At 45.6% G+C, this 10,916-nt stretch overlaps 1 protein-coding gene across 3 annotated transcripts; it reads right to left on the reverse strand.

The window, feature by feature from the left end:
• Positions 1-863: 863 nt before the first annotated feature.
• On the reverse strand, positions 864-9,159 carry marveld2a (MARVEL domain containing 2a). Of its 3 annotated transcripts, none has more exons than XM_076758594.1 (9): positions 9,086-9,159; positions 7,975-8,030; positions 5,999-6,970; positions 5,015-5,235; positions 4,455-4,490; positions 4,168-4,331; positions 3,634-3,805; positions 3,100-3,150; positions 864-2,745 (listed from the first exon to the last, which is right to left on the reverse strand). In XM_076758594.1, the coding sequence occupies exons 3-9, from the start codon at positions 6,951-6,953 to the stop codon at positions 2,626-2,628; spliced, it is 1,719 nt and encodes a 572-aa protein (XP_076614709.1). In that variant the 5' UTR covers positions 6,954-6,970; positions 7,975-8,030; positions 9,086-9,159; the 3' UTR covers positions 864-2,625. The 3 variants fall into 3 exon arrangements, with proteins under 3 accessions (XP_076614709.1, XP_076614711.1, XP_076614710.1); XM_076758596.1 differs by having other exon boundaries at positions 7,944-8,030; XM_076758595.1 differs by lacking the exon at positions 9,086-9,159 and having other exon boundaries at positions 7,975-8,091.
• Between the last annotated feature and the right edge of the window lie 1,757 nt (positions 9,160-10,916).

The following is a 10,916-nucleotide window of genomic DNA, read 5'->3' on the forward strand; positions in this document are numbered from 1 at the left end:
CAACTGTTTCACCTGAAACTGCTGCTGCTGATAAAAACAGAGCAGGCCACACCCAGGTGAGCTCCGGTCTCCGTCAACATGGCCCCGCCCCCCGCACAGGTGTCACGTTACCGAACACCGGAAGTCCTCCCTCGTTCCACAGAGAAATGTCCTCAATGTGAATGAAGATAACAGACATTTGATGGGAGAATCAGGCATTTTCAGGTGATTTTCTGATTCTGTCAAAGAAAACAGCAGCAACATTAATCAATCAATAGATTGATTTAAGGCTGAATCAATAACCCACAAATAATTCATATTCAGTATTGAACTCAAAGTGTTTTAAAATCTCAGAAAGACTTTTCTCTGCATTTGTACGGCGTCCTGAGAGTGCCAAAGTGTAGTAAACTGACCGGACAACTCAAAAAGAGAAGTGAACACACTGATCAATAATGTCGTTGATAAAGCATCGACACAGAGGGAGGCGTCCCGGACAAATAAAACTAATCGCACTTTGTACTTCAGCTGCCTCGTAACACACGACCTTCATGCCGTTAGTCATCGCACTGCCTCTGCGGTTGGATTTAATGGTTTTATTTATTTATTTATTTTAGTTTTATGATCTTGAACTGAAACGCGGGTTCGTTTGTTTTTGCCTGTTAGACGTTATTTTCTCTTAGAAGACAAACAGTTTGCTTCAGGGTCCTGTTCTGTAACAGCTTTTAATATATTAAATCAAGAGCAAAGATCACTAAAATCATGTGCAAATGTATTTTGATGGTTTTCCTCATTTCACCTCCCGACCTCCGTATCATTAAACTGGAGCATTTAAAGAAAATATAATAATATAGTTATACATATAGTTATATAACATTGTCCTTCATCACTGATCAAATGATGACCATCATTTATTTCTTTTTTTTTTTTTAACGTGTGCACAGTCCAAATAATACGTTTTCATTTATTAACTGATGGATGATGAAGAAAAATGTTCTTTTAACCAACTGCTTTGGAAATATAACACTTTATTTTCCTTTTGAGTTATTCAACAGTTTGGGAGCCTGAACCCATATCAATGTCATAAGAATCCAGAACTAAAGTGAAATATTCAAAGTTTTTTTATTTTTATTTTGTCCCATTAAAAGTCCAAAACACAAATATGTATTTTTTTATTGTATGAAGAAGTTGAAGAAAAGCAGCAAATCTTCACATTTGAAAGTCTGGAACACGAAATGTTTTGGAACATTTCCTCTGCTGGTTTTAGCTCGGATGTATTATTTCCCCTCTGCAGTTTCATTTTACTTTATTCTGCTCAGTTTCACACAGCACAGCTGGTATTTCTTCTTCTTTTCCAGGAAAAGAAACTGTGTGAGTGTTGATGAGTGAAGGAAAGTCGGACCACAGACAGTCACCACGAGCAGAACTGTATTCTGAGGACAGAAAGCACCGATTGATCACTTAAATTATGAAAGAAAATGGACATTCACAGCAACATATTTACAATTACACTCGAAGACATTAGAGGAACGCAGAGCTCTTGATATCATTTCCATTCAATCCAAAGGTCCAGTGGTGTAAAGCAGATAAAATGGAGATATTTAGGCACTTTGGATATTTCAGTGACTATAAAATACATTTAATCTATGAAATGGCAGAACAGTGTTAACACAAAACACGCAACATTACAATCAGTGCTATAGGACATGCATATTTCCAGATCGAGACATTTATCAAACAGTTAACACACATAAAAAAAGTGTGCAATTAAAACAATGCAAACAATCGTCACAGCAGTCGAAGAAATGGCGAGGAGGAGGAGGAGGAGGAGGAGGAGGATTGGTCCACACGAAGCTGCGAAATGATCACGACTGACAGCAGGAACACAGCGTCTTCTCCCACATTCACAGCGGATACCGGCGTCATTCTGAATTACAGCGGTAAAGCCTCAAAAACAATCACAGTCACAGTATCTCACACACACACACACACACACACACACACACACACACACACACACACACACACACACACACACACGCTGTGTACGTTCAGCTCTTTGTATATTCAGACCATTTTAAAGGAACAGTTTGACATTTTCACAAACGGCTTCCTGGAGGAGACGATGAGCTCGATTCCACTAAACAAACACGAAGCTGCAGCCAGGACACAGTTAGCTTAGCATAAAGACTGGAAACAAGGGGAAACAGCTAGCCAGCCTGTGTCTAACACATTTTATCTTCTTTAAGAGTAAAAACATGCATTTGAAAATTAAAAATTGTCTCATTAGATGGAACAGGCTAGTAGTTTCCCCTGCTAAGCTAAGCTAACTGGCTAATGGGCGCAGCTTCACTGTAATCCTGCAGACATCAGAGCAGTTTCGATTTTCTCATCTCTCAAACAAGAGAATGTCACAAAATCTCAAATTATTCCTGTAAGTAGTATAAAAACGTGTTTCCCCTTTGCTTGTACTTTGAAACCACAGACAGACCGCTGACAGACGTCTGCTGCACAGATTTAACCGACGCAGCAGGCTGGAAATCCCAGTCCGGTCGTGACTGGGTTTTATCCTCCAGTTTAAACGTCGTGTTGATCTCCAGCTCTGCTGCGCTGTCAGTCATAGTTCTGTATCTGTGGTGTTTTCAGTGTTTAGCTGTATCCATCGTTCCACTCCATGACTTTATCGTATTCTTGGATCTTCTGTTTGATGTGCGACAGTTTGCTCTTCAGGTACTCGCAGCGCTCCTTCTTCTCGAGGAAGGTGGGGTCCTGGAACAGTGAGGAAAAATCAGATGATTATTTTCAACTGTTCATTCCAAAAAATGAACAAATCACCGCGAACGCACACACTGGAGTTTATTCCACACACACCGTCCTGCTGCCACAAACACTCACTACAGCACCAAATGTGGATTAATCCGCCGCTGAAAATAGTCCCAGAAAATACTCTATTTCCTCCTGTTTGAGTAACAGCTGGTAAGAACTATAATGAAATATTTCTTTAAAATGAAAATGTGTGTCTGTGAAGTGTTTTCAAAGATTTGTCTTCAGTAAGAACCAATGAGTTTGGAGCTGAGAGCCACAGAACACGACGGACAAAACATGGACGGACGGCAGACTCACATTTTTCTTCCTCTGGTATTCCTGAAGGATTCTGTGGATGCGATCGACCTCCTGGAAAAAGACAAAGAGACGATATTAAACTCAACACAAGCTCGAACCGCGGTGATGCTGTCATGTCGACCTCCTGGATGGAGCAGAGGGGGAATGTGAGGGTGGAGGGGAAGTTCAGCAGGAAGCAGGAAGTGCAAACACAGGAAGTTACCAGACGGGAAATGAACAACAACAAGAGCGGGCGCAACGGATGAGTAATCAGTCTGTCTAAGAGGCTTCCTCAGGTTCAGGTGACGCCAAACTCTGATGCATTCTGTGCAGAAAACTCACTGCACCATGATGACGACATACGACGAGTTTAAAACAGATAAATAAAAACACAGATTCAGGATAAATAACGAGGTTAAAAAGGTCCTGCAGCCCTGCAGAGACTCAGCGTGTAGAGACGAGCGAGGACGAAAGACGACGGCGGCCTCTCGACTGAGGAAACAACACGGCTGCGTGTTATTCAGAGAAGAGCAGCAGACGAGTGTGACCAATCACCATCTGGCTGGAGGGGTGCTGGGGCAGCGTGCGCATCATGGCGTCCATCTCGTCAAACTTCTTGAGGGTCGCCTGCACCTCGGCGTGGAGCTCTTTGTACTCTGCGTACTGGTCGTTGAACACGGCTCGGTACTGGTCCCGCTCCTCGTCCGACCGGATCGTCGGGTACTTCCTGCAGAGAGGAGGTCGAGAATCACGCTTCAGTAACGGCGAGCAGTGCTGCAGGTACACGCTACTTCATACGATGCACCATGAACAGCAGTAAAAGACACGTATGTTTACATGATGATCGAATGTTGGAATTAAAGCTGAATCAATCACAATAACTGATTTATTCTCAATTTCTGGTCAAAAGCTCAAAGATTCACTGGTTCCAGCTGCTCAGACGAAAGTATTTACTGTTTTCTTTCCTTCACACTGAATCTGTCGCCAACTGTTCAAACAAACTCGGGCGTGTTTGCCTGTTTTAGTGCGGCTTCGTTATCAGCTGAGACCGACCAATCACAGAGGAAACAGTCACTTATCAACACTCACGCTATGTAGTCAGGCAGGATCACGGGTTTTGGGATGTGTCCTGATGGGATGGTTCCCTGTAAAACCTTCGGTGGAACGGCTTTAGGAGCCGCCTGGATGGGAACGACCGAGGAGCCCTGAACCCGTTCTGGACCTTTGGCTGCAGGAGCCGAATCTGTAACCACCTGCAGAGACACAGAGACGACGTCTGAACGACTGCAGATCGAGCCGCCGAGCGAAAAAAGAACAGAGGAAGTATTTACATATTTACTGTGTGTTTCTACTGAAGAGCCTCACAGGATACTCACCAAAGACTGTGCAGCTCGCAGGTCAGAGGGATGCATCTGTGCATACAGAGCAGACAAACGTTTAGCATCTATTACAAAGACCAGACATCATGTTTCTCACTCACTGGACGGACTTGCAGCAACTTAACAACTGCACAGCGTCGAGTCTCTTTGCATATGCACCACGCGGACGTTTAATAAATGAACACATGAATGAATCAACTTCATTTACGTTGAGCTCTTTACAGCAGAACCGTAAGACACAACGCAAACACACACCAAAGCAGGCAGCTTCATATGAGGAAGATGTCGGTGAGCTTCGGCCTCACACTTTGTTTTACAATTTAATGACACTTTAACATTATGTGCCGTTGACCAATCATGCAAACTGAGGTCAGATGCATGGTTTAAAAATAACACATGATGTAACAGAGCCTCCTGCAGACCTGGTTTTAAACAAAAGTCCTTGCAGAAGGTCCCAGTTTGTAGCTACACTCTGTTTTTCAGTCATCAAAGTGAAAGACATCCTTCTCAACCTCTCAGGACCAAACAAAGGAGACTACAGCCGGCTGAGATCTTACCTCCTGGCCGTACCTCTCCCTGTGCCTGCGAGCAGCTTCGCGCCTCCACATCTTCAGGCACACCATGGCTCCGATCAGATACACGACCATGGTGACGAACAGGAAGATGATGGCTGCCGTCTGGCCGGCCTCCGTTCTGCAGAACGCCCCGTTGATGCCATTGTTGAAGACCGGGAGGGAGCAGAGCCCTCCGCGGGTCGTGTCTCGCACGTAGACGATGCCTGGAAAACAAAAAGCGTCGTTTTGGTCTTATATGGTAAAGTTAAGATGTTTGTCTTTCAAATTTCTGATGCTTTCTATTCAAAAACAGCAGCATCTGTTTCCAGCAGCAGAAGAAGTAAAACTAAAGCTGCCTCTGAAGTGTGGTGCCACGCTGCGAGTTAAAAGACGATAAGTTTACTGGATTTAAAGGACGTTCCTCCTGTTCAGAGATCTGACAGACGGAGGACAAACTCTCCAGGAGTGGATCACAGGGGCATCAGGAAGAGGTCTTTCAAAGGTCAGTTTACACAGGAGGTTATTAAGAGAGCAAACAAAGCGCCTGGCTGCTGTTTTAAGGCAGAAACCATCGTTTGATGCAGCTCATGATTCTTTCCCTCGTGTCCTTTTGTTCTACACGTCAGGTTCAGACTGAAGAAACCGACTGTTTGTCTTTTTATAAACAAAAAACCAGTTCAGTATCACGAGGACGTCATTCCTGCAGGATAATGCAGACACAGCGTCTGAACTCCCTCCTCTGACAGTTTGCTTTCAAGACGTCGCCACCCTTCCATCGCACCGCGCTGAGGTGGCGAGGACTCAGAGGACGAAGCAGCAGCTCTAAAGACAAAGTTAAGTCTCCACTGAGTCTGCAGGTTACTGCTTTGTGCTCTGGAAACAAATACAGCAAAACCTTGATCTAAATCGGCTGCTAACAGTTAAATTGTGAATGAAGCCGAGCTCTCTGCACGGACACAGGTTGAATGAGCGTGTTAGCAGCTCTACCTGCTGCCATGTAGAGCACCGCCAGCACCAGGTTTATGATGAACTCCGTCAGAGGCCACCAGGAGGAGTCCAGCAGGATGGTGCGGTAGTACATGGTCATCCCCAGCACCAACACTATGACCGTCACCAGCCAGGCCAGCCCCGCCACCACCAGCACAAACGGGGTCTTGGGGCCCGTGTAGTAGCTCCCGCTCATGCCGGGGCCGTAGAAACCCGCTCCGGGAGACGAGTACCCGAACATGTTGAACCACTCGTTGTCTTTGTGGATGTAAGCGCAGACGCAGGCAAACACCGCCGCCCCCAGCAGCAGCTCCACGCACCCCAGAATCCTCAGCAGCCCGGGCCAGGACTTCATGTAGGCGTAGCGCTGATGGTACTCCTCCACCCGCTCGCTGTAGGTCAGACCTGTGTGGTAGGTGCGTCCCGACACGGACTCGCGGGCGTCCCGCGGTTCCAGGAGCTCCTTGCGTGAGTTGTAGCTGCCGTTTGAGCCTCCATAAGGGTCGCGGTACGATCCAGGGACAGAGGGAGAGTGCGGAGGAGAGCAGCGCACCCCCTCAGTGGTGCTGTTGTTGTTGTTGTTGGAGGAGGAGGAGGCAGACATGGACCAGGGCTTCTTACTGCTGCGGTTACTCCCTCTGAAGAAGTTCTTCCAGGAGTCTGGGATGAAGCGGTGGACCGGCTTGATGTCGAGGGCGGGGTCGTGGTCCGGGTCTTGGTCCGGGTCGGCCTCGCTGCCGCTGGGATCGAACTCGGGGCCCACGGGAGGCTGGTCCGGCAGAGGCGGAGGAGGGAGGGGGTCGGCGCTCTGAGCGTGGCGAGACGCTGGCTGGTCCCTCAGCGGCCGCAGGTCGTCGGAGTCGGTTCGCGGCAAAGAGCCCTGAGGAACCTGGTCATAGTGGGGCCCCTCGTGGACGCGCTCAGTGCGCCCGTAAAAGCCTCCTCCATAGGACATGAGGATGGTGATGGTCCCTGAGAGCGCACACACACACACACACACACACACACACACACACACACACACACACTGCAGAATTAAACCACAGCTGAGCTCCTCGACAGGAAACTGAAACTGAAGTAATTTTTCAAGCAGAAATGTGAAACGTTTGCTGGTTCCAGCCGTTAAAAACGAGGATTTGTTGCTTCGTAACATCAGAAATGAAGTTAGACTTTGTCTGAACTTTGAAATACTTCGAGGGAAACTTTTTGGGGCCAGACCAGATCAGCAGAAGTCACCAATGAGTTCCTCATCAATAATGGAAACAATCTATTATGTATAATAATCTATGACTGGATGTTTCAGCTCTGGATTACACTCCGTTAGATCATCTGCTCATCGTGACCTGACATTCAACATTTAACACCACAAACCAGGATTATTTCCATATTGATGAATCCGCTTCCTTAATTAATCGTTTGGTCCAAAATGTCAGAAAATAGAGTGAAATCAGTCCAAAATCCAAAGACATTCATTCCCTCCTGTGTCAGACAGAAGCAGCAGAACCTCACAAATGAGAAGCAGAAATGTTTGAGTTTCTGCTTGAAAACGGACGATTCATCCAAAATGGTCTCGTCATATTATCACCAGCTCTAATCAATAACACGACTGAGAAGGCGAAGAAAGAGGAAAAACCAGAGGATAAAAACAAGTCCCCGACCGATGAGACACTGGACAACATTCATGCAGTTGGTAAAGCGAAACACCCGAGGACACCAGAGAAAAGCCTCGTGAGCGAAGACGTTATCCCAGCATCCTCCATGCAAGCCCAGTCAAGAATGCATTTTTGTGCTGCGACCCGATCGGAAGCTCAGACTCCCGTCTCGTTCTGGTAACTTACCGGAGCACAAAAACACACTCTGGACCTCAAATCAGCCCTTAAAAGCCCGTTTCTTTAAGGGGACGTGATCTGGAGAGGTAGAAGATAAAATAACTGAGCCTGGATACCTTTCACACGCAGTCACTCAACACCACTTACATGGGCCTGCAGGTCACAATGCAAACCTGGTATGAACGCACGCGTCGACGGGTCACCTGCGAAGACAAAGGTGTGCACAGGAGGTGAATGTGTGTGCGTGTTGGTGCATGTGTGTGTGTGTGTCTGACAACAACAACAACGAGAAAAAGTGACGTTTTCATTGTTGAACTTCATTATTTAACAGCTCGAAACCCAAAACGATTCAACTCACAGTGACATGAAACTGAGAAAAGCAGCAAAGTTTAACATGCAACAAACGACTTTAATGATTAATCAATAATCAGAATTGATTAAGGAGCTCTGACCCTGGAAAATAAAAGTAAACATACACTGAATGATCCATCGATTATTGTTTTTCTAGTTGATTGATTGATCGCAGGATTCTGAATTCAGGACTTCTACTTCTGGAGTACTTTCACATCGCTGTAGTGGTACTTTTACTTAAGTATAAGGATCTGAGTACTTCTTCCTCCACTGCTGCCGGCTCTGTTTGCACTAATGCATTATAATAATATGATAATATACTTAAAATAACATATAATATGATAATAATGTGAAGGTTTATTAAAACATGAAGTTGTATTATGATGGATCTCTATTATATCAACATGAAGTTTTATCATAATAACACGAGTCTGTCTTATATTAACGTGAAGTTTTCTTCTAACAGCTCGCAGTTTCCTCATATTTTCGTGGTTTCGTGGTTCCGTGTCGCAGAGTCTTCCTCAGCACCGGAGCGCTGCGGTGAAGGAGGCCTCGCATGAGCGCTTCCTCCCCGCGGACCTGCAGCGGCACACGGCCAAAGCCTGGCTGGAGGAAAGCTCTCCGAGCGCTTCGAGCTGACGGTGTTCAGTCTGTAAAGGTCTCTGCGTCGTTTTTTAACGTGAAACAGGCTGAAAGTCCGTCAAACCTCCTCCTGAATGACTGTTTGGTCAACTTTGATCGAGTTACGGTAACGGAGGTAAACTAGCGAACACACCGGTCACTTTAGCTCCTTCTCCGCTTCAAAAGTTCACTTTCCACCGATCAATCGGCTCCTGATCGATTTCTAACGGGGCGCATTGATTAGCTGCTGTTTTTGGGATGGAAATGAGGTCTGCGGTGGGCTCACCTCGCTCGCTCTTCTTCCTTCTCCTCTTCTTCTTTCTCCCGTTTCGGTAACGTTAGACCACAGGTTTCCCTCGGACGCGACCACGTGACCTGCCCATCCCTGTGACGTCAGCCCGTGGGAGGGGAAATTTACCTGTTTTCAAACAAAGTCTGAGCAGCTCACCTGAGGCAGACAACACCTGACACTGACGACATGACTCTGTGCTAAACTGTGCTGGAAGTAACCAAGTACATGTACTCAAGTACTGCCCTCAAGTACAACTCTGAGGTACTTTACTTACTGTACAAATACTGTACTCACTCCACTGCATTTATTTGACAGGTTTACTTACTTGTTACTTTGCACATTTACAGTTAATCCAAAATACAAATAAACTAACAAATAAAAACATATTATTACAGGTAAGTGACCAGTGGTGGGAGAAATATTCAGATCCTTTACTGAAGTAAAAGTAGTAATATTACACTAAAGTCCATGTATTCAGGAGCATACCTAAGTAAAAGTACTTAAGTATTATGTGCAAAATGTACTGATGTGTCAAATATAAATACTCATTGTGCCAAAAAAAATGACTCATTTGATGGTGTTAAGGACTCAGTGATCAATCAATCAGTCAATCAATCAGCAGATTTTGCATCATTTTTCTCACACGGTTCATGTTTGGAAGAATCTCAGTATGCAAGCTGATCTACAGATTAAACAAACGAGGTAAACGTGTTGGTTGGTGAACCTTAAAGCTGTTTTTTTTTTTTGTTTTTTTTTTTTTGGACACAGGCTGTAGCCTCATATCTGGTGTGTGAGGTATCGATCGATGTATCAATCGGTCCTGTCAAAGTATTTAAACCTGTTTACATTCATCACACTGATAATCAGCTGTGAATGAGGCGTTTGATGCGTCCTTTAGTTCATACCTGCAGTGATTTGTTGTCGAGCTCGTTAAAGGAACGTACACGAAGCCTGAAGGCAAAAATACTCACCTGCCTGCCTCACCTGTCCGACGCTAGAGGCTGCTGGAATCTCTATTATCACACATCAGCAGCTAAAAATGACTTTAGTATGTGAGTCAAAGCCAAATCCTTTTCCACACAGTATTCACAGAACACTTTACTGCCACAGGAGTACTTGAAGTAATTTCTGCTGATAAATTACATACTGTTACTAATGCAGGATTTTTACTTTATTTTCACTGTGTGGTATTAGTACTTTTACTTCAGCGAAGATCTGATCGTTTCCTCCACCGTCGATCATCCGCGGTGAGCTTCACTCGGCCTGCTGAGCACTAGGTGGCGCTGTGAGCTCACATTACACAGCTGAGACGCGACAGGACGAAGGAAAAAGGTGAGTTTCAAGTATCAAAGTATTTCAGTTGTGTCGTTACACCTCCCAGCTCGTGCTAACATCAGCTTCACCTCCGAGCTCTGCTGCAGCTCTGAGTCCAGACTGCAGACTCTTCGTCTCATTGGTTGATTCGTGGACCTCAGGTGTAAGAGAGTGTTTTCGTGTGAGCTGATTGGATGCTTGTTTTTTTAAACGCTGAGTGTTTTCTCTAACATGGCTCCTGACCTGCAGAGCAGAGGGACAGTCCCGGGGTCTGGAGCCTCTGCAGCTCAGCGATGAAGAGGAGGGTGAGGCCTTTGTGCACAAGCCAGAGCTTCACTCCCTCTGCCTTTGTGCTGGAGGCATAAATTTTGTCTTCAATGGCGTCCTGCTTGACAAAACTACAAGCTGAAGATTTTCCTCCTCCTGACATCGACCGACTGTGGAAAACCAGTTTCTAGGTTTTAGTCAGATTCGTCCTAATTACATTAAGCAGAACCGCCATCAAACACGA

This window comes from Chaetodon auriga, chromosome 19 (genome assembly GCF_051107435.1).
Source record: "Chaetodon auriga isolate fChaAug3 chromosome 19, fChaAug3.hap1, whole genome shotgun sequence".
Taxonomy (NCBI): domain Eukaryota; kingdom Metazoa; phylum Chordata; class Actinopteri; order Chaetodontiformes; family Chaetodontidae; genus Chaetodon; species Chaetodon auriga.